This window comes from Zootoca vivipara, chromosome 6 (assembly GCF_965207765.1).
Source record: "Zootoca vivipara chromosome 6, rZooViv2.hap1.1, whole genome shotgun sequence".
Taxonomy (NCBI): domain Eukaryota; kingdom Metazoa; phylum Chordata; class Lepidosauria; order Squamata; family Lacertidae; genus Zootoca; species Zootoca vivipara.
This window is the reverse complement of record NC_142589.1, coordinates 8,177,463-8,200,952: the sequence shown is the minus strand read 5'-3', so window position 1 is coordinate 8,200,952 and position 23,490 is coordinate 8,177,463. Positions and strand designations below refer to the sequence as shown.

Genomic DNA, 23,490 nt, shown 5'->3' with positions numbered 1-23,490 from the left:
AACCCCTCACCCCCAAAAACCTGTCTGCTCTTGCACTTTGACATGTAGGGTGACCCAGTGTTAACAAGAATACAAAGCTGAAAATGAGTGAACTGCAGCTAAAATCTTTAGTGCATTTTTCACATGGTCCGGTCCTCATCTGAAGTCTGCAAAAAACAAAGCCGTGCTTCCTCTGCCCACCCCCCTAATATTCTTAAGAGGGTCTCTTCTCCAGTCTTCAGAGAGTGGCTGGAAGTCGGGAGGCAGAAAAAAGGTCCTCCTTTCCTTCCACTCTGCTGCTTTAATCTGCAATCTTAGCCGCAATACTGTGCCCAGAGCGCAGAAACTGCTCACGCTGATGAAATTCCCTGTCGCAAAATGTGCCTAGAAAAATGGGAGTTTTGAACGCTGGGGTGATCAGCTGGTGGCAGATTATGGGGTTAACCATGTGTGACTTCTGCAAGAAAGGTTTATTAAATTTCCACATCACCTAAATGGACTCGAGAAAGAACCTCAATGCAAGAGATGGACCTATAACATTCTAGAAGCTGGTCGTAAGCCCTAACAGTGAAACTGGCTCTTACATCAGGCCAAAATCCCATCTAGTCAAGCATCTTATTCTCACAATGGCCAACTAGATGCCTTTGGGAAGCCCGTTAGTAACGGTGGCCAACAGCCAGCTCCTTAAAGGTAGTTAACAGTATGTGCTCACATTTCATTCCATACAGTGCAGTTTACACAACAAAACAAGAATAAAAATATTTTATTAAAGCTAGACATATCCATGCACACAAGGTAAACATTTTTGTTCAAGTTGTGCATGATTACCCTTAACAGCAAAGTCTTGCTTTTTTTAAAAAAATCAATAAATATAAAAAAATAAATTAAAAATTGAAGTAATATGAAAGGAGAACAATTGTCAATAAGTCAAGAGTGTATTATAGGAACGGGGAGAAAGGGCAGCAGTTGGAAAAGATGAATAAATAGAGAGCAGGAAACACTGAGATGACTCTGTGGAGAGTCATTTTCGGTCATCCCTGGCACAACCACTTCAAAGCTGAAACTCACAAATTCCAGAGGGGACTCTGCACAAGGCAGTACTCGTTTGGCTTCTTAAAAAGGAAGAACAAAGGAAGAGCCCATCTGTGACTGAACAGAGCAACTGGTTCAGCGTCCAAAAAAGTTCAACAACGTTGCTGTGGCATGAGGAAACTCTCCCACCTCCCAAAATCCACAGAGTCTTAACCAGTTGAGGTTTGGGCTTTCAAATAGGTAAATAAATATGGCATTGGGCCTGCAGGTTTCTAGGAGACAAGATGGCAGAGCTGGCAATGGGATGAACAGCTCTAGGGATGCTTTGGTCTTCTGTGTTGCAGGGCTGTAAACAGAAGGGAGCCAGATGGCAGGAAGGGGTGGCACTAGGCGTCCAGAAGTCCCAGGATCTGTCCAAGCCAGGAGAGAGGAACGAGGAATGAAATGTGGCTTTTGGCAGATCCGCTTGGCGTCAGCGTGTGGCACAGCCCAATGCCTTGCCTGAAAACTTCCAGCACCGCAGCGTTACTATTTCCAGCAGACAAGAGCAGTTATGAGGCCAGGCAATAAAACGTGGAGCTATGCTGAGGAAGCACAGTGGAAAGCAGACATCCGACTCCTTCTTTGGCAGTCGGCATCCTTGGTGAGAGAGGTTCTCCTGAATTCTCCACTTCAAGTATGTATCAGGAAGTACAACGGCCCAATGGTTCTTGGCCTGGCCACTGGGGAGCTGAATTTGGGCAAGGATACAAAGCAAGATCTGTCCACCTTAGATTGGAATGCCAATGGTGCTGACCTGTTCCTTCAATCCCATGAGGCTGTAGGCAATGCGCTTTTGGTGTCCTGGCAGGCGTACCCCAATTCTCTTGATATCCCTGGGAATGGGAAGAAAACATATGTGACCAGGTTAGTGGGGAATATTGTGAAATTCGGAGTGTAAAGGTGGGGTAAACCTGTATTCCTTTAACTCCCACCAGCATAATTTGACATTCAGTATCTCCATCTTTCTTGTAGAGGTATCATTAAAAAGAAACCGAGGTCGCTCACTGCAAGACATATGAAGCCACAGCTTCAATATCACACAAAGGTTCCCGTGCTGAGGAGGTGTGGACTCCCCTTGCCATGATCCAAGGAGGCTGGGCACCCGTCTGCTTTTAACGAGCCACTCCTCGTTTTCCTGGCCTCATAAAGTGGCTTAATTATAGGGTGCAGTCTTGAATCAGCCTCTCCCAAGAGAGAGGGGAGAACAACAAGAGAGAGCAACAAGAAGATGTGTAACCCCCCCCACCCCGACACAATGGAAAGATGAATTTATGAACAAAATACAGGAGAGAAACTGAAGTATATAGGAACAGAAAGTCGCCTTCATATGAACGAAAGGCAAATGGGTTAGGGATACCCCCTGCCTGAAACCCTGGAGAGCTGCTGCCAGTCAGTGTAGACAATACTGAGCTAGATGGTCCAATGTTCTGACTCAGTATAAGGCAGCTTCCTAAATTATCGAGAAAGGTGTGCTTTACTCCAGGTGTTTTGCACCCATGCTCTTTCTACTAGAGGATTCTAACAGTGAAGTCATGTAACAAAAGAAGGGAGCTCTCTCCTCTCTAGAAATCAAAGCAGAAAGCAGCCTCATTCTCCGCTGTGAACTGGGAAGGGGTCAAGTGGACCATGATGCTCACAGCCTACTGAGTTGACTTTTCACGGAGGAGCCTGAACTCCAGCTACCTCCTCTCTCAGGAAGGGAACAAAGGCTTCAGAAGAAAGACCATGGAGGGGGGAAAACAGGAGAAGCATTCTCGGCAGGCATGGGGGTGAAAAACTGGAGGAAGAGTGGAAGTTGCCACACTCACTCATTGGTCATCTGCACCACCTTCTCAATGACATTGTACCCAGCGCCCACGAAGTGCTCTGTATACTGGTGCATTTTGATGGATTCCAGCCACTCGGCCACAGTTCGGAAAGGGATCCCTTCTGAGCCACTGGTGCTGGGTAGGCGAATGGAGATCCTTCAAAGACAAAAAAAAAAGGACCCCGGCTCTTTAAAGTTCGGTCTTGTCTAAGGGAGCCCAAGTGGATGGAGAGAATTCTTGGGAGGCTTATGGGCTGGGAATTTTTTCCCCCTTCCTGGCACTGTTCCTACATGCTTCCATCTCAAAGGACTGGAGAGGGGAAGGGGATGTTCAGAGACAACAGTTCCCAACCCGTATCTAGGGATTCTGAGAGCAGGAGGCCCAGAAGACAGGCACGTACCGAGGGTCAAACTCAGCCAAAGTCTTGAGTGATTCAGGAGCACGGATGAGCTTGTCCAAGATGCTAACAATATCATTGAATTTGGGTCTGTGACTCCTCTCCTGTTGCCAGCACCTCATCATCAGCTGGTAGATGGCAGAAGGACAGTCCATGGGTGCTGGGAGCCGAAAGCCTTCATTAATTGCTTTCATCACCTGTTTGGGAAGGTAGAGCATTGGCAAAGTGAACAACAGTGAAGGGGATTCAGCTTGGAAAGACCACCCATCCTAGCATAAAAACCAGCATCCAAGGCAGGCAGGATTGCAAGCCCACCCCTAGCCTTGCAGACATAAACTTTGAGGAACCCAAGCAATAAGCACCCTTTTATGTAACTTCAGTCAGAACGAATGGATGGATTCACAGATGAATGTCTGGGCAAAACTCATGATGCAATTTACCTTGTAAGACTGAGCCCATGTTGGGGGCAAAGACATTTCCACACACAACTAGGGTGGGATGTGGAGGGGGTGTGCCTCGTATTGCTTCATTTAAAAAAATGGACCTCAAGACAGAACTCCATTAGCATTCTGGAACTGGGACTGTATCTATTAGATTCAGGTAGGTACCGGTAGCTGTGTTGGTCTTATGCAGTCGAAATATATAAAATATATATAAATTGTCCAGTAGCACCTTAGAGACCAACTGGACACTGGTACCAGAGCCTGCAATAAACCCAGATGCCAACTTTGCTGCCACATACACCCAGACAACACCATCACTGGACCCAACAACATCAAACATACCATCTCAGGCCTATTTAATTGCTCATCTTCTAACATTGTGTATGCCATCAAATGTTTGCAGTGCCCTTCAGCTCTCTATATATTGGACAAACAGGCCAAACCCTACACCAAAGGATAAATGGACATAAATCTGACATCAGGAATCACAAGACAGAGAAGCCAGTAGGAGAACACTTCAATCTCCCAGGACATCCAACACAGGATCTCAAAGCAGCTGTCTTATTACAAAAGAATTTCAGAAACAGACTTGAAAGAGAAGTTGCTGAATTACAGCTTATCACTGAACTGAAAACTGGAGAGACCTGGTCTTAATAGAGATATTGGATTCCTGTCTCATTAAATATGCTAATCATGTGCATATTATCCCTTGCTTTTTCCTGTAGGACTAATTCCAGTCGTTAACAGTTGTCAACAGGTTTACCATACCCATTGAGTCAATCACCCATCTCCTACTGCCCTCCTAAGAAAAACCCCACCCTCCCACTATATATAAGGGTCTGGTGACTTCTGTTTCAGTGTATCTGAAGAAGTGTGCACACGAAAGCTTATACCAAGAACAAACTTAGTTGGTCTCTAAGGTGCTACTGGACAATTTTTTTATTTTTTTATATATTTCGACTGTGTCTCCTAGAATTAGCTTTCTTCTCCATTAGCCAGAAAACTCCAAACACAAGGGATCCAACAGTAATCTGGTCACCAGTACGGGCACCACTTGCCCCTTAGTTAGCACCCACACAAGGACATCCAATAGCTTACCTCGTGGTTGGAGAGCTCCCAGTAAGGCCGTTCACCATAGGACATCACCTCCCACATCACTATTCCGTAGCTCCAGACATCACTAGCCGAGGTGAACTTGCGATGAGAGATAGCCTCTGGTGCCGTCCACCGGATTGGGATTTTCCCACCCTGCAAGGGACAAGCACACCGAAACCGTCAGAACCTCTGGCTCCCAAGGCACTCACTGATTTGGGGGAGCAAACATCTTCAAATTCCCAGGCTCTCTAAATATGTGCTTTCCTCCGTTCAGGCAATTTCTGAAGTTCCTGATAGAAAAGCAAGGTCTCAAGTTTTAGCCAAGTGGCAGATGTTGATGACTAGAAGTCAAATCCTTCCGGAACCAGGGCAGAGACCTTAGCCAGCAGTCATGGGAAACAAACCTTCCTTCCTTCCTTCCTCTTCTTTCTTCAGGTGTTCCTAGAGCCTGGATTAATTCCCACTGGCTCCCTGTTATACTGAGCTGTAAAGCAGACTTCCTGCTGCTGGTCACACACATTCCATTGATCATCCACCACCAGCATGTTAGAAGTTCCTTCCTCCCGTTTGGACCCCCTATACCCCACCTTTCTGGCTTCCCTATTTCTTACTCCTATACTATGGGCAGCTCCTCCAGATGTCAGCCCTGGCTCTCATATTGCTGGCGAAGATGCATCCCCTTTCCCACCCGTTGCAGCTTCCTTGGCAATGGTGGGACAAAACCGTAACTTAACATGACGGGACAGCAGCCATTTTCACTCACGCTTGTAGTGTAGGTGGCGTCAGGGTCATCCTCCAGGACGCGGGAGAGACCAAAGTCAGAGACTTTGCAGACGAGCTGGCTGTCGACAAGGATGTTGCGGGCAGCCAAATCCCGGTGGACATAATTCATGCTGGCCAAGTACTTCATACCAGAGGCAATACCCCTCAACATGCCCACCAGCTGAATAACACAGAATTCCCCATCTTTTTCCTGTTGAGGCAAAAAGGGAAGGAATTAGGACCAACTATGCAAGCTAAGGGGGACGCGGGTGGCGCTGTGGTCTAAACCACAGAGCCTAGGGCTTGCCGATCAGAAGGTCGGCGGTTTGAATCCCCGCAACGGGGGTGAGCTCCCATTGTTCGGTCCCAGCTCCTGCCAACCTAGCAGTTCGAAAGCACGTCAAAGTGCAAGTAGATAAATAGGTACTACTCCGGCAGGAAGGTAAACAGCGTTTCCGTGTGCTGCTCTGGTTTGCCAGAAGCGGCTTAGTCATGTTGGCCACATGACCCGGAAGCGACTGGACTTAACTGTCAGGGGTAAAGGTAAAGGGACCCCTGACCATTAGGTCCAGTCGTGACCGACTCTGGGGTTGCGGCGCTCATCTCGCGTTATTGGCCAAGGGAGCCGGCGTACAACTTCCGGCGTACCTTTACCTTTATGCAAGCTAAATGCTAGCTTCTCAAGCAGAAGCTTTATTCCTGTTGACTTAAAATATGTACATGCTGCCTTTAAGAATAAAGGCTCTTCCAATCCATAAAACCCCATTATGTTGGAGGCAGTATGCTTCAGAGTGTCAGAAACTGCAGGGGGGGTGGGGGGGTGAGTGCCATTGCTGTCAGGTTCTGCTTTAGCGCTTCCTGTAATGGGCATCTGGCTGGCCACATTGCAAACAGGATGCTGAACTAGATGGGCCAGTGGCCTGATCCAACAGACTCTTCTCACTCACAGTATCCATGAGAAGGAAGCCAGCGATGAACAGAATAATACTTACCCGCAGAAATTTATCAAGGGCACCATTCTCCATGTACTCTGTGATGATCATGAACGGCTTATCTGGAAAGAGAAAGAGAGAGAGAATTGGCTTATGAGATCCAAGTAGATTCCAAACTCTGATGCAAGTTGCACAGGAGTTTGGTATCTTGGAACTGCCCCAGCAGAAAGAGGTAGCTTGGAACAGGAACCCAGTATCAAGGTAGCTTGGAACAGGAACCCAGTATCAGCCACCAAGGTCCTTAAATCCTATCTAGGGATTCTTACATTTGGAGACAACTCCCTCTAGGCGGATGATGTTGTGGTGGTTAAACTGGCCCATGATGCTCGCCTCGCTCAGGAAGTCGATGCGTTGCTTCTCTGTGTAGCCAGTTTTCAACGTCTTGATGGCCACCGGGATCTCCTTCTTGCTGTTCTTCAGGGTTCCCTTGTAGACTTCCCCAAACTCACCTGGCAAAAAAGAAAAAAAAGTGGAAGTGTTTAATACTCTTTTCAAATAACTACAGGGTGGATGAGTAGGGGCAGCTTCAACCTGAAGATCGAAGTTAGCATTACTATTTCCCTTTCCGAAAGCTCCTTCTGAAACTAGCCTTGACTGCAAGGGGAGAAGACACACGCTCTCCACCTCCATCAGCCAACTGCATTGTGCAAGGTGGATGGAAGGCACCCTACCTGCCCCTATGACTTTCTGCCGGGAGATGCACGAAGGATGAATCTCAGTTGTGAACTTCAGGACTGCCTGATTGGGGTCTTCATAGGTGTGGGGATCCACATACGTCTTCAGAGGCTTGAGCTGGTCTGTGGGGCGAAGAGGAACAACACAGTTAAGGGGAGCTCTTGGCAGAGGCTGTTATGAAGCAGTTCCATGCCTAAACTCTCTGCTTTTCAAGCATTGCCCACTGCCAAGTTAGTCTGTGATCCAGCAATGGAGCAGAGGGTGGAGAAAAGACGGCCAGTTCAGCCACAGCCTGCTAGGATGAGTTTCAGTCAAACACTTAATTTGCAAGATGGGCGAGGTGAGAAGCAGGCAGGAAATTCCGGGTTAAATTCAAAAGCACGATGAAACTAGCTACTCATCTCAAGTCCCCCCACCAATGCTATTCTTCCCTCTCCCTCCATTTGTTAACTTACTATCAGTTTGAGTTCGCTTTTGCAAATAGGTAGAGATTCTTTCACTCTTTAGGATGTATGGTATTATTTGCTCCCTACTTAAATTGTTCTGTCTGAAACAGCATGTACGTATTCTGTCATTTTCACCGTGTGTAATAAAGTAAGCCGTCTTTGTTGATGTGCCTCTCAATAATCTTAATGTAAAAATGATTTGCTTGCCTCTAAAAATTACTGGGTTTCCTGGTCTGGCATTTAAGAGGTCTTTTGGGATTGCCAGCAGAGAATAAAATTCAGTATCGGGTGTCAGGAGTTTTATTTAGGCAGGAATAGAGGCAAACACGCATTCCTAAATGTACGCATGCTATAACTCTAGCAAAAGACCCCAAACCTCTTGTTGGTTTGTGTGTGTGCGAATACATGTGAGTACTGGACATGCATGCAGGTTCAGACACAGTAAATGCACCCCTTTAACAGTAAATGCTCACTCTCAAGGTCTAAACAGCCTGTATTTTATTTTATTTTTGCCCTTTTCTGTTCTGCATGATGTTTCAGATCCAGCAAATCCCACCACCTGCACTGCCATGGCCAGTGACCATTACTCACCAGACTTGGAGAAATAAACATCCTCTGGTGTCTGCCGGGCCCTTGAGTTCTTTTTCCTAAACGACAACAATAAGGGTTTTCTTGAGTGATCCTGTGAGGCAATCCAATCTGCGCCTTCTCCCACAGAATACCTTATCCACTAGACACAAACCTCCCTGCATCAAACCTTGTAACCTCTGTCCCATTCCTTCTCAAAGGCCTTTTAACTTATTTTTTGTGTCAAGGCACTAATGTACCTTTGCCACTGCCTTCCACTGATTTCTGGGAAATATGCTTGATCAATTCAGGTTCTTCAGTCTCACTCCCAAAGGTTCTGCCCTCCCTAATTTTGGCACATTGCACCAATGCAATGGACATGCAAGCAGGCCTACGAATGCAAAATTGCAAATTCATGGCTTAAAAATACAGCCCCAGAGGAGAGAGCACATGGGGCTGGTATAAGGGCACCACGACTCAGCATCATGTTTCTCTCCCTCTTTCACTTTTGATGGTTTATCTTAAAGAGTTTAAAAACACAAAAAGGAATAAACCAGGAGGGGAATCTCCAAAGCCTAGCATGTTGAGCCTGGTTTGACTGTGGCATCAGATGGATGCTGGTGTTGCTAGACATGGAGTGCTGTATTTGCATGTGCTAATGGAAGAGCCATTGGAACTCCCTGCTCCAGTTTTTTGTTTTTTTTAACTGCTTCTGAAAAAGGAAACCCCCCAAAAGGAAAAGGCCAGACAGTTTGCCATCTGGCAAAAATGCTCACTTGCTGCAAACCATTTCTCTGAAAACTGAAGGCACTTGGGAGAAGCGTACACTCATTCCACTTTTGCCTCTGGAAAAATAGATTATGGAATCATTTTTTAAAAAACAAAAAACCCTGCAAAGCCTGCTAGACTGGAGGTGACAGATTGCCGTAAGTTGCCTGTTTGCACGCCGTGGGAAGCAAAGGAACAGTTGGCATCCAGCTCTCCTAAAAGCCATTGTTGCCCCCGCTGCCTTAAACAAACAGAATTAAAAAAAAATCAAAGCACATGCCTTCGGCGAATGAGCACGACAATCAGCCCCACCACCACGACCGTGACAACGAAGCCAGCAATAGAACCCCCAATAACTGCAGCGGTGTTTGTGCCATCAGAACCTGTGGGGTGCAGAGAAGAGAAAGGTGGTGGTTAGGAAAACATTGCTATCTGAAAACAGATTCTCTCTCTCTCTCTCTCTCTCTCTCTCTCTGTGTGTGTGTGTGTGTGTGTGTGTGTAGTTTTTGTTGTTTACATGGCACTTTGCAAATGTGTGTTTCTCTTCTGGTGACTTTGCTCCAGTCCTGCCCCCGCCCCAAAATTTACTTTCCCTGCTTCGGCATTAACTAGAGGAGCTTTGCCCCTCCCCCCCAAAAAAACTCACGTTCATCAAGCGTCTCGAACTCGTGCTCCATGCTGTTGGTTCCCTGACCCTCCTGGGTCAGCGCTTGGACGCTCACCAAGTACTTGGTCCCAGGCGTGAGCTTAGGAAGGGTCACAGAGCTCCCTTCGCAGCGCAGTACCGAGTAGCTGTTCTCATCCTTCTGCAAGGAAAGGAACACACAAAAACTCACATGGCTCAGTTTCTCCCTGTGAAATGGGCTGGGGGATTTTTTGGGGTGTGTGTGTGGGTTTGCTCAAGGTTAAGAGCAGAGAAGTACCAAGGAGAGACAGATACCTTCTTCTTGTAAGTGACCTGGTACTTCCAGACATGGCTTTGCTGCCGGGGTGGGACAGTCCAGGAAAGGCTTAGGCTGGTTGTGGTGCGGCCATCCATGGTCACAGATGTCACTCGGGGAGGTTCTGAGCATGGGGAAGGAGGAGAAAGAGTCTGGGTTGCTGCAGTGGATGGATTGCACCCTCCCCAGCCAAAACCATTTGCTCCAGTCACCAGCCAGCCAGTAGCCCCAGATCCATATAGAATTTGCAAACTCTTAAAGCCTCATTTGTAATGAGGCGTCTTATGACTTCAAGAGTTTGTTCAAATTACATTCGCAGAACTGATGAATACCCAGGTCCAAAATAAAGCCCAACAGACAAACCACATGACCCCACTTTGCACAGTTGCCTTCATAACAAGGGTGTGGCCAAGTGCTTACGGCAAATGGCACAAATTAGCATGAAATTAGCATATGCTAATCTATACATATAGTTTCAAATTTAGACAGGCAATTTTGTGTGGTGTTGTTGTTGTGTGTGTGTGTGTTTAGCTTTTACTAACATGGCTTAAGCTCTGAGCTAAAACTATTTTCTAGATGCAGTACACTCTATGGACTGGGCCCTCTGTACCGCTTGCAACCTCTTGGCTGCTTTATGTGCATATTAAAACTAAAACTAAACTTGCTCAACAACTGAACACTGCTACCTTTATCTAAAACACACACAGCTGTCTCCTCCTCTGTCCCATCCAGCTATCCGAAGAGCCTCTGGGCAAATTTGGATGGTGCACTGGGCTCTGCAGGATCCTGTAAGGAGGTGGGTTTTTTTGTTTTTTGTTTTGGTAAAACGAAGCTTTAAAAGGCAGTGGTGGTTGGGAAACCTAACACAAAACACCCAGGGCTCAGCTCTTCTGGGCAATCCCTAGTCACATCCTTAGCAGCCAAGAAGTTTCTTTGCTGTGGCTGTCGTATGAAAAAAAAGGCCAACATGTTCAAGAACCAAGGAATGCCTCTTGCGCAGTGGCATCGATTGCAAGAACAGCCATGTTGGATCAGACCACATTTTGCCCCAACAGCACCCGCCATATGCTTCCGGAAAGCAGCGCCGGAAGGCAACAGCTCTGAGGACAATGATTTGTGCACTCTATGGTATGAAATGCCATTGGCCTGCACATCTGCATCGTTTTCCCTCGGCTGTGACGTTGGGCCCCCTTACCCGTCTGGTTGACGCTGATGCTGGTGACGCCGTAGCTGCGCCGTGGGCTGAAGGAGGACACTCCGTTCTGGGCCTCTACCGTGAAGGTGTAGTTAACGTGTGGCTCCAAATCGCTGATGGTCAGGGAAGTGCCGGCCATGTTGTGAGGGTTTTCTGAATACCGGAGTGTGGCGTCGCAGGGGCGGCACTCTCCTGACTCCGGCCAGCACTGCTCACATGACACGCTGTATGTGATGTCCTTGCGGCCACCTGTGTCCCGAGGTGAGGACCAGCGTAGTTGAACCTTGGCACCCAAGCCTATGGCTGTGACACCATGGGGAGCAGAAGGGGGTCCTGTGAACGGAGAACAAAAAAAGGGCCTAATTAACGGGTCTCTTTGATGCAGGGCAGAAGACCACTCCCCACTTAGCCCAGCAACTCAGCACTCCTAGGCCTTCACTTCCAACTTTTGGCTCTTTCTCTGGTACTATCCTCCATCCCTCTCTCCTCACTCTGGCCTTCTCTCCATCTCAGGTATCTATCCCATCCCTCACCAAATATTTCCACAAGGAATCTTGCATTGCGCAGGAGCGAGCCTGCTGCTTTTCTCACTTCCTGCCTTCCCTCCTGTGACTGACACAAACTGAATTAAAACAGCAATAGCTTATCCAAGGTTGCTTGGTTTCATTAAATACTTGCAAACTGCCTCTGGACATTGATGAATCTCCAAGCGGATAGCCGTCAACACAGCAAGTCTTTATCATTTCCTGGGACCCGGGGCAATTGTACCGCTTAGATCTCTCACTTACTAGTGCATGACAGGGAAACAGGATCAGCCGGAGCCCGAAAATAGCCTTCCTCACAAGGGCACGAGGTGGAACCTTCAGAAGATGGCAAGGTGTGCAAGGGACATTTTGAGCAGGCGTTGTTGGAGATGTCCTCTTTGAAGAACCCAGGTGGGCAAGCTGCAAAGAGAAAAGAAGGGTTGGGTTAGTCCTCCTGGGGATCCTAACCACGGCCCACGGCAGACAACGCAGTATGGAGAGATGACTTTTATCAGAAAGACCCGAGTTCAAATCAAACCACCTAGCCACCGTTTGATCTCTTCGCCTCAGTTCCCCGTATGTTCAATGGGAATGATAGTTTCACAAGAACTTAAGAAAAAGGTTAATCCAAAGATCACTAAGCACTTTAGTTTTCAAAGAATACTTGGCACAAGAGGAGAGACACACTCAGTTCCTTTTCATCTGTTCAATGGAAATGAAAACACACTCCAAGCTGACATGTGCATCAATTGGAGCACCTCTACCACTGCTTCTTCTTCAGGTTTCCAGTGTGCCTTGTGGCTGTGCATGCATCACGGTGAACACACATTACAGGGGAGGGTGGAAGGATGTGCAGAGGAAAGCCCCAGCCTATCTATGCCTATGCCTAAGACAAGCAACTCTTACTTATTTCCTGCATGAGTAAACTCTTCCATAGGAACTCAGTTTGCTCCTCAAAATCCCCCTGGAATCACGTCACTTCCTTGAGGGATCTACAAAGGAAGAGCTCTTTAGAAGCCTCCGGTTCCCGTTTGGAAAGCACTCAATGCGGCCCGACTTACAGCTTTGCCTCAAGTCAGCAGCCGGCATGAGGACTCCTTTCTTGCAAGCAACAGCCCTCTATGAGCACTGCTACCAGGATCACACCAATGCAGTGGACCTCAGGCAGAGGCTCCATTCCATTCAATGCAGAGAAACTATTTTTCAAAAGACTGCCTATTCAAAAATCTTCCTGTGAACCAGACAGTGGTAGAAGCATCTTTGTGCCTGGAGAAAATGTCAGGGTCTTCTCAATGGAACTCTGTACCATCCTGTCTGGTCACAGCAGCCCCCGATGCCGAGAGGGAGATAATGTCCCAGGCTGGGTTGGAGTGGGGAGAATCCTTTCCCGAATCTGATGGGCCATAACTGAGGCTCCACAAAATACCATTTGGTTAACTGTCCCCCTGAACATAGCAAATCTTAGCTATTTGAAATGCTTTCCTGCATTTTCAAACTTCTGCCCCAGATGGAACTTTACTTACACTCAAGAGGTTGCTGTTGTTGTTTATATATATATATATATATAAAACACGCACGCAAGCACGCACACACCCGGGTTGTTAAATGGAAAAGAGGGTCTGGTTCTTGAAAGCTGCCTCTCCAGAAACAGCATGCCCAGTCTTAACCTCTTTCAATATCTTGTGTGTGTGGTCTGCGATCTCTCAGTTTGCTTAGAAACAAAAGTGCAGGCTGTAAAACTGTCATGCTACCAAAGGCAGGAGTGTGTGTGTATGTGTGTGTGTGTTCAGGGCTGGTGCCCAAAGCAAGGAGAAAAGGGTGCTTAGGTGATTATGGTGGGGAATTCAGCTCCCCCCAAAAAAGGATTTCCAATAAGACCGTGTCAAACACCATAGATCTGCATACGGCCTCTTCTTTCCTCACAGAGGAGCTGTTCAGTCCTGTTTTAATTTTGGCTGATTTTTCCTAAGCCTTTCCTAGCTTTACAATATTCTTTTTCAGGTGTGATGATCAGAACTGCAAGTGCTATCACACCACCAATTTGAAGAATGGTATTATGATGTTGGCACTTTTCTTTTCAATCCTCTTCCTAATGAATCCCAACATGGAATTCACTTTTTTCACTCTCTCTTTCCTGACCATTCACTCCTCGTTCAGACCCTATTAGTGTGTGCGTGAAACGATGATCTCTTTTGCCTCAATGCTTACGTTGAATTGTATTTCATCGAATTGCAGAGTTGGAAGGGACCCTAAGGGTCATCTAGCCCAACCCGCTGCAATGCAGGTATCTCAACTAAAGCATCCATGACAGATGGCCATCCAACCTCTGCTTAAAAGCCTCCAAGGAAGGAGAGGCCCCCACCTCTCATGGGAGTCTATTCCACTACCAAACAGCTCTTACTGCCAGAAAGTACTTCCTGATGTTTAGTCAGAATCTCCTTTCTTGTAATTTGAAGCCCTTGGTTCAAATCCTACCCTCCAGAGCAGAAGAAAACAAGCCTCCTCCATCTTCCATGCGACAGCCCCTTAGATATTTGAAGACGGCTATCCTATCTCTTCCCAGTCTCCTCTTTTCAAGGAGAAAAAGCTCCTTCAATCGTTCCTCATAAGGCTTGGTTTCCAGACCCTTGATCATCCTTGTTTGCCTTCCTCTGCACACGTTCCAGCTTGTCAATTATGATTTGTAAATTGTGGGGCTCAAAACTAAACTCAAAACTCCAGGTGTGGCCTGACCAATGCAGAACAGAGCAGGACTATGACTTCCCTTGATCAAGACACTAGCTGGGGGGGAGGGTGTCAAACTGCAAGAAGCATATTTCCAGCGAAGACCCACCAAGGTCCAAGATGACCCACAGACAGAATGCCCTGACACAGCCTCCCACACTGCAATTGGGGGTGGAGAGAGAGAGAGAGAGAGAGAGAGAGAGAGAGAGAGAGAGAGAGAGAGAGAGAGAGAGAGAGAGGCAAGTTGTTCCTTTCCCTCCGTTTTGAATTTGGCAGCTGGCATCATTTTAAACCTGAATCCTGGGGTTTTTGGTCCTCCCGTAGAGGAGAGAGAGAGAGAAGCTTTATTTAAGCGATATTTAAAAGGTGTGCAGCAGTTAGGAAGGCCACAAAACCCAGCTGGCTTGGATTTGTGGTGTGTGCCAGGAGGCACCAAATGTCTGGGCTGCAAGGGACCGAGAACACTCCCCTCCCCACCGCCACCCCACAGATGCCATCTGAAGGAGTCTAGAACACGTTTCTAGTTTGAGCAGTTAAATGCCCTCAAAAGATAAGCGCAGCCACCCTTGGCCGAGACTCGCTTCCGTGTGCAATTATTGGGCATGTCGAGGCTCTCCCTGGGACTTCCAGAGGCAGGTGTGCTGGCAGCTGCTTCCCCAGTGTGAAGTATTAACAGGGAGTGGTGGCTGTGAGGGGGGTGGAAGAGGATGTTGCCCACCAGGTGTCTGCTGCTGTCCCCCACCTGGTCTGTTGATACCTCACAGCAGTTCAGAATCCACAAAAGCCCCAAACCACTACCCCCCAGATGACTATTTAAGAAACTTGGATAAGAAGGCAACACCTTCTTGATCAGTTTGGAGTCCTCTAAACCAGGGGTGGCCAACTCCCAAGAGACAGCAATCTACTAACAGAGTTAAAAACTGGCAGTGATCTGCCACCTTTTTGGTGGTTCAGGTCAATGTTGTTGAGCTTTCCTTAGGAGGGAAGCCCTGTGGGTTTTTTTGGGGGGGGGGATTTCAGGTCAAAGTTGTTGAACTTCTTTGAGGGGAGCCAGTGATCTACTACAGACATCCAGTGATCTACCGGTAGATCACGATCTACCTGTTGGACGTGCCTGCTCTAAACTATAGCCCAGAGGGGGGGGGGCTTAATGGGAGAGCTGCCACCTCAGCATGACTCTTGATCATTTGCAAAGTTTTTTTCACATTGCAGCTTTAAAATCTTAGATGGATAGCTCAGTTGGTCAGAGTGTAGTGTTGCACTCTTCTTGCATTGCAAGGGGTTGGATTAGACCAGGCATCCCCAAACTGCGGCCCTCCAGATGTTTTGGCCTACAACTCCCATGATCCCTAAGCTAACAGGACAAGTGGTTGGGGAAGATGGGAATTGTAGTCCAAAACATCTGGAGGGCCGAAGTTTGGGGATGCCTGGATTAGAGAATCCTCAGGGTCCCCTTCCAACTCTAAAAAAAATTCCACGGTTCTGCAAAAACTAGGCTTTCAACCCATTTAAAAGAGCATGTCAATCAATGTCATGAATTTGGCAGTTAAGCTTGCATATGGGTAAAACACAATTGTCCTGTAGCAAAAAGTCTCAGAAGAGGCATCCCCTCCTGCAGGCGAGAGAGGACGACTCTGAAGAGGGCTCTTGCCATGGGTGGATTTAAATAAACCCTTGTATTAAGGCACCCAATCAAGCCCTACTGCCTGACCAATCAGGGCGACACCTTTTAAACCCATTCAACGTCGCAGCCTGACTAATACCATTGATACAAAAGGCACGTCCTGAGAGCTGGACCACTGCATACAAACATAAGAAGCTGAATGTTTGCTGGCAGGTGCCCTGGTGCTTTTCCAATAATTCACCTTCTGAACATGACGCCACTTGGCTGGCCTCGTGCTGTAGGCAAGAGCACAGTAGCACACAATGCCATGCCAAGGCTTTGGCGGGTGGGCAGTTGGCCTTTTGAGATATTGTCAGCCAGCGAATAGAACCCTCCTTGGCATCTATCTTACTTGAAGGCCAGAGCAGGGAGGGAGGCAAAACACACAGAGAGATGGTGATGGTTGGTGGCAGCACAGAACCTGCCAGCAGGAGCTAAAAAGGAGTGAAGGGCTGGGGGGCGGCTGGGAATGTGTGCAGGAAGCCAAGAATATCTGTGTTTATTCCTGAAGATAAACTGCCTTTGTTTCCTGCCCATGGGCCTCCCTTTTCACAGAGGCCAGAGGGATGGGAGGTCAGAGTATCTTTACACAAAAGGGCAAATTCCTTTTTCCAATCCCGCCCCCCTCCCGCTGGAGGAAGCGGTGGCTGCTGCAGAATGCAACTGGCCTTGGGAGGGAGACAGCGGCAGCCCAATGGCGGAAGCGTTGGCAGGGTGCAGATGGGGGGTGGCCAGGCCAGCAGAAGTCAATGCCCCCACCCACCCAATGCAGTTTGTTGCAACCCCCCAGGATCTCTGCCAAGCAGAGACTCTGAAGTCTCCTCCTTGATCAATACCTGTTGGTGCCAGAAAATCCAAACGCAGCTGTGCCTGTGTGCCTTACCCCTGTGCTCTTTGCAACACCTAGCACGCTTCCAGAAATTGCGTGTTTAAAAACCCAGAGCAAGAAAAAGAAGGGAAGGGAAGCTCGCCACCCAATCGCCAATTCATTTGTGTGACTTGAACCAGTTAAGACGGAATGCCAAGCAGGCCATCATTTAGGGGATTCCCAAGGCCTTCCTATGGCACTAAGGTTTTTTGGGTGGTTACACAGGATTCCTTAGCAGGTGAAATTTGAGAGTCGCGCGTGGGTGTCACCTAAAATCGTGCAGACGCTAATGCCAAGAGATAGCCAGATAAATTGGAGAGCACGGCAAGCCATTTAAGCAGCCATGAATCAAGGTTGGAGGAGCAAGGAGACAGCCAGGAGAGGGAGGCGGAATGGGACAAAGGGACATGTCAGCCCTTGCCATTCACAGCACCAACAGGCAGTCTGGTTTAATGAGGGCGAGTTTATAAGCCAGCGGGGGTCCCTACCCAAGCCTCATATACAGATGCGCGCACACACACACACTCTCGCTCACGGGCACACAATGCCTCCATTCAGATAGGACAGAGGACCAGTGTCTTTGGAGACACCCCTGCTAAGGGTCCAAGGCTTGGGGCTAAGTTGGGGGTGGGAGATGGCTGGGTGCTTGGTCTGCATATGATTGCCACATCTCCCCAGATGGATCGGAGAGAAGATGGGAAGCTGCTGCTTCTTCTTCTTCTTCTGCTGCTATTAAGGATGCTTTGAGCCGGGCTGGAGGCTCACTGGAGGTGGAGATGCCATTGGAGAAGGGAATGTGGGGGGGAGGTGGGAAGGTGCTCCCCCTTTCAGAAAGGAGGCCAGGATTAGGAGATCTGGAGGGGGGCTGGGGCAGCCAACAGGGGAGGGCAGCCTTGAAAACAAGGAGAGGGGCCCACAGAGGAGCAGCTTATCCCATCATGAGAGAGAGAGAGAGAGAGAGAGAGAAAGAAAGAAAGAAAGAAAGAAAGAAAGAAAGAAAGAAAGAAAGAAAGAAAGAAAGAAAGAAAGAAAGAAAGTACCAAGAAGGTGGGGATTAGGCAGGTAGGCTTCTGCAAAAATGCTCAAGGAATAAATGGCTTAGAAGGGGGAAATGGCTCTATGTTCCTTCCCACCAAGAGACAATTGATGGAGGGAACTTCTCCTAGGTGTGCGGCTGGGAAGCAGGGATTTAACAAGGAAGATAAAGGCAGAAAGGAGTTAGGAAAAAACCAACAGCAGTTATTCCTCTCCACCCACTGCCATCACTCTTGGAGCCAAGGCCACCCTTTCGTCTTTTCAATTCCCAGAAGCAGCCCTCCTCCCCCCGCCCCTGCATCCCCCCTGGTACCAGACAAATGCAGAGGGTGGGACAGTGGCATGGCTGTCACTGTGGCAACCAGGCTGGGCCTGCAAACCAGCACTGTTGGCGGGGTGGGGTGGGGTGGGGGGCAGGTGCTGGATGCCATTGTGGAATGGGCAGGGAGGAAAGGAGAGAAATCCTCTATTCTGCTTCCAAATCCAAACCAATACACCCCACCCCGCCAGACTAGATTGGAAATCAAACAAGTGTTTCTAGGCAACGCTCTCACCTTTCTTAAAAAAAGAAAGAAAAAGAAAGATTTTGGCTTTTGATGAAATCCCACACGTGGTTGCAGGGGGGCGAGCGGCAACGAGATAAATGCGCTCCGCATAAGCTCAGAGGCACTGGAACTCCAACAAGAGGTGGGGATCAACCACAGAGGGAGTGGACACAATGTCCAGTCGTCCACCCCAGCTCCTCCGTCCAGTCCCCTGCAGCAAGCAAACTATATCAAGAGGCTAAGCAGCATCACTCTCAATGGAGATTAGTTGCTCCTTAGCACCTCTCTGAGCCCCACTGCACCCCATGAGTGGCTAAAAATACAGTAGGTAAGAGGGTAAAATAGCACCCCCTTTAAATGCAGGCTTATTCAGCCATGTCTCCCCCGAGCATAGCTGCCAAGTTTTCCCTTTTCTCGCGAGGAAGCCTATTCAGCATAAGGGAAAATCCCTGTAAAAAAGGGATAACTTGGCAGCTATGCCCCCGAGGGGTACATTGCTCTCTCCAGACCAAGGCCAGTCATGGAGTCTGCCCACTCCATCGAAAAATTGAATTCCTTCTCGCTGATGTTGGAGAGAGGCCATCTGAAGAAACTGAGCGGCCAGCAGCTCCCTTCCCCATGTTTTGGCTCCCCCCTTTTGGCCTCCGATATCATGCAAGAGGGAAGTGAGATAACAGTCTCTATCAGGTGAGCCTGATTTGGGGGGGGGGGAGAGAATGCTTGCTCAAGAGGCCTATATTACTCCATAACCTTGAAGGTTCCTTATCTCCTTCTCCCTCTCTCTGTAAAACCCAGACACATTCCTGAAGCAAAGCCTCTTTGCAGCTGCCTCCTCCTGCCCCCCAACAAGTCCCCACTTCCCAAGAAGGGGGCTCACTCAGTTGGATTGGTGAGGAACAGAAGAGCAAGATAGGGGTGTGTGTTGGGGGGGAAACGTGGCTGCTGCTCTCACTTCCTCTATATGGCAGTACATATAAAAAAGGAGTTTGTTTTTTTTAAATGGAATCAACCCTGGAAACTTCTATATACAAGATACATGAGCTTTGACATGAGCTGCCTTCCGAGGCCACTTGATTCTCTACTGAACCACTCTCCCCTCTTAACCGATTCTCTCCCCCATTTTGAATTCCCCGAAACAGAAGGGCAGTGCAGGGGCTACAGCAGTACTGAGAGAGATGGATGGACCAAGGATCCGACTTGGCATTAGGTAGCTTCCTAGGTTCTTTGTCTAGCATAGAAAGTCCTGATGCACAAAGGCCACTATTCTAGAATTTGGAACTGAGGGCTCTTTTAGGATCAGGGGCTGAGGGGGCGGGGAAGGGGGGTCATTGATGTCATGAAGGAGGACACCAAGGCAAGGCATGAAACCGCCACTCATTCCAACCCTCTAATCTTTCGTTCAGATTAAGAAGTGTGCATGCACATGAAAGCTCATACCTATGACAAACGTAGTTGGTCTCTAAGGTGCTACTGGAAGGGATTTTTTTGTTTTTTGTTTTGACTTTCGTTCAGACTTACTGTCAGTGCGCTCTCTCTCTCTCTCTCTCTCTCTCTCTCTCTCTCTCTCTCTCTCTCACACACACACACACACACACACACACACACACATTCAGCATTTCTTGCCCCGTGTGTGTAACATTTCTGGCCAGACTGGAGACTGGAGAAGTGTAGAATATTTATCTGCAGCCTTTGTCAATATCAAACTTCACCAAACAAATGGACCAAGGAGTAGCAGCAGTGAAATACTTAACAAGCAATATGAACACTTTGGCTGAGAAATAGTAATAATCTGCTGGGACCATGCAGACAAGACAAGACAGAACTGCAGAGAAAAAGCAGAGGAAGGGAAACATCATGGGTTGGCTTCCTGTTAGCCGTCTCCCCACTCCTGTGGGTTGCTAAGGCAGATTTGAAGTGGGGGCATGAAAGAAGAAGAGAACAGCCAGCCCACCCCATAAGAAACTTGAAGATGCATTTCCTGGGGCCCTCATGTAAGTAGACAAAGGAGTAAAAGTCTGACATTTTCATGGGACCCAGTAGAGAGAAACTGCTGGTACCTGACAGATCCAGCACTTCTTAGAGTGCAGCCTACCTGCTTGCACCTGACCAGAGTCAGATAGCTGGAAAGACTGGGAGTATGAGGGGCAGAGTCCTTGTGGGTGCTATGCGGACATAACTGAAGGCCACAACAACAGGTAGGGCCCAGTGTGCCACTAGAGACCACCTCCATCACTCTTGACTATGCCCCCCGAAGTCAAGTTCCCACCCTGAGGGCAAAGAGGAACAGCAGCAACAGCTGCCTCACATCTGTAGAAATCATAGAGCCTGCCCTGGACACTTTATGGAAGCGCCATTTTTGTTCAGGTGGGCTTTGGATGACAAGGATGAAGTAGGGGCAGAGCGACATCAGTTGCACCCTCCGTTCCCTTCACTGGGCTCTGACAAGTATTGCTTTGTCCTAATGCAGACTGGGAAGTTCAGCGACACAAAACAAATAAAAAAGCAAAGCCTAAGTTACCTCTGCAGCTGTCCCCGTCTTTTTCATAGCCCTCGCGGCAGCGGCATTCGCCAATGGGCACCAACCACTCCCCGTCCGAGTTGCAATGCATGAACAGGTCCTCGTTGGCCAAGGCATCCTTGACGCAATCGCCCGACACCTTCGCCAAGGCCTGCGAGTCAGCGCCAGCAATGGTCTCGGGGAAGCTCGCCATGTTGCGGAAGACTTTAGGGCATTTCTTGTAATAGATCCGGACGGACAGGAGGGCCACGCAAGCCCCAATGTCTTGGAAGGCCAAGTAGAAGCCCTTTCGGGTGAGGGGCCCCACCGAGCGCACTTCCATGTTGATCTTGACATTGCGTGTCTCGAAGTCCTCCCGCACCGTGATCTCGTCCGGGGCGATGGTGTCGATCTTGCGGAACTGGCGCTTCTGGAAATTGATGCCGTAATCCACGTCCGACTCGGCATAGAAGAGGTTGAACGTCTCCTTGCACGTGCCGGTCGCGCTGGGGAAGCTGTTGCAGTCTCGGACTGTGAACTTGAGCTCAATGAAGATGCGCTGAGCTTCGCTGCGGTAGATCCAGTTGGTCCGCAGCCAGTTGTCCTGCTCCGCTTCCATCACGTTGCAGACCGAGTAGATGTAGATGAGGGACTCGTTCATGACGTTCTGGAGAAGATCCCACTGGGGGTGGGAAGAGAAAATGGCTGTCGTTAAAGGAAATGTTTTTTCTTGCACATGTAATAATCTGTGGAAGTGACTGCCACTGGAAACAGCGGCACACCAGGAAAAAAAAAACGGATTTTGAAACAATAGGTTCAAGCAGAGACTATTTGTGGTTCAAGTGTCATGCAAATGTAGAATCTTCATTTTCAACTATGGCTAATCTGCTGTCCTGGGAAGCTGCTAAGTCAGACACGAAGGTCACAAATTTCCCCTACTGACTGTTCCAAGCATCAGATACTCAGAGATGCACTGCCTTTGCCCACCCATCAAGGAGCCTTTACAGGGCCTTCTTGGTAGCAGCTCCTCATTTATGAAAGGCCCTCTAGTGAAGTGCCCCTGCCTCTCTCACTAACATCAAGACAGGAATTTAAAACGTTCCGATTCACCCAAGCGTTCGATGGGTCAAATATATACTCTTTCTGGCAACCTTGAAATTATTTAGCTATGAGAATGTTAGACTGCTTTTATTCATTCATTCATTCATTCATTCATTCATTTTTAAAATCCTGTTTGCTGCCCTGGGCTCCTATGGGCGGGAGGGATAGAAATTTAATGAATAACCAAATAAAAGTAAATCTTTAAAAGCCACTCATGTTAATCCCATGTAAATGTTGTTGGGATGGTGGTTTTTTTTAATGCAGAATTTGCTTAGGAATTCTTCCCTTCCTTCCATGCTCATTTTGCCTCTGCTTTGAATGGAGCATCTGAAGCGGATGCAAGAATTCAATCTACATTTCCCAAGTCATTATACCTGGCATTTATTTCTCCCAAGATGCCTACCCTTGTTTCCTCCTCCTTTTATAATGCGAGATAATCAGCAACACCCAAGCTTCCGTTCCGCTAGCGACCCACCCCCCTGTGAACAAATCCATTGGACATGGGGCTGGTCCCACCATCAGGCAGCTTAAGGACGGGGGGGGGGGAGGGCAGTACCATTTAAAGGGCAGCGTACTCTTGTGTTTTGCGGGAAAATCTACCTCGAGCACAAAGCAGTTTCCTTAAAGCAGGAGAAACTCAACAACAAGACTTACCCCCGTGCCGTAGGGATGATTAAGCCAGCCCAGATCCCCTTGTGCCTTGGCAAAGTCCAGTAGGACAACTGAGGAGAAAAGGAAGATGAAGAAAAAGATGGTTATCGCATGGAGGACACTTCATATTCACAGAGAGCTTCATATTCATACTTTGCAAAGGAGACAGGATCAACTCCCCCCCCCTCCAAATTGTTGGATCCTATAAAATTAGAGTTTGGGAGGGGTATAAACTTCCCTGGTTGTGGCATCCCAAACTACGCACTAAACAGGTGGAGCTTTCCAATGCCAATTTTGATTTGGACACATAGAGCCTTGTGAGGTTTATGAAGTCCCAGCATGTCCCAGAGAGCACACCCTGCCACGTTAAACTATTAAGAAGTAGAGGGAAGAGAGATGGAAGGAGAGGGGCAAGTAGCTTCCCCCCTCCAGGGTGCTCAGAGAAGTAAGATGCTCCCAACTTGCATTGGTGAAACACTTTCAGACCAGAAAACCCTGCCTCCAAACCCTAGCTGTGGCTGTTCAGTGGTGACAGGGAGCAACTCTGCCCATGCTCAGGGACGCTCTTATTTAATACCACTGGCCATGTCTTTAAAGCCCCAATAACACCAGACCCCCAGGTGTTTGCTTGCTTAAGAGACCACGGTGTAGAACCCCAGGCACTTGGTGAATCTGGAACAGCAAAGAGCTCCTTTCTGCAGTCAGCTTGGGAGTCCCTGCCCTTCTTTGGGGGAGGGTTG

At 48.3% G+C, this 23,490-nt stretch overlaps 1 protein-coding gene across 4 annotated transcripts in view; it reads right to left on the bottom strand.

The window, feature by feature from the left end:
* Nucleotides 1–726: 726 nt before the first annotated feature.
* Nucleotides 727–23,490, bottom strand: part of EPHA2 (EPH receptor A2) — a 33,225-nt gene continuing 10,461 nt past the window's right edge. Inside the window, exons 2-17 of one of the 4 annotated variants that reach the window (XM_035118377.3) lie at nucleotides 22,754–22,821; nucleotides 21,020–21,680; nucleotides 11,931–12,086; nucleotides 11,143–11,475; nucleotides 9,947–10,071; nucleotides 9,653–9,812; nucleotides 9,287–9,389; nucleotides 8,263–8,318; nucleotides 7,222–7,347; nucleotides 6,817–6,999; nucleotides 6,551–6,612; nucleotides 5,560–5,769; nucleotides 4,800–4,949; nucleotides 3,262–3,455; nucleotides 2,862–3,017; nucleotides 727–1,886 (exon numbers count right to left, since the gene is read on the bottom strand). In XM_035118377.3, the coding sequence (XP_034974268.1) occupies nucleotides 1,781–1,886; nucleotides 2,862–3,017; nucleotides 3,262–3,455; nucleotides 4,800–4,949; nucleotides 5,560–5,769; nucleotides 6,551–6,612; nucleotides 6,817–6,999; nucleotides 7,222–7,347; nucleotides 8,263–8,318; nucleotides 9,287–9,389; nucleotides 9,653–9,812; nucleotides 9,947–10,071; nucleotides 11,143–11,475; nucleotides 11,931–12,086; nucleotides 21,020–21,680; nucleotides 22,754–22,821 (2,849 nt within the window). In that variant the 3' untranslated portion in view covers nucleotides 727–1,780. Of the gene's footprint in view, nucleotides 1,887–2,861; nucleotides 3,018–3,261; nucleotides 3,456–4,799; nucleotides 4,950–5,559; nucleotides 5,770–6,550; nucleotides 6,613–6,816; nucleotides 7,348–8,262; nucleotides 8,319–9,286; nucleotides 9,390–9,652; nucleotides 9,813–9,946; nucleotides 10,072–11,142; nucleotides 11,476–11,930; nucleotides 12,087–21,019; nucleotides 21,681–22,753; nucleotides 22,822–23,490 lie in introns of all 4 variants that reach the window. The other 3 variants (XM_060276310.2, XM_035118378.3, XM_060276312.2) reach the window with 3 other exon arrangements.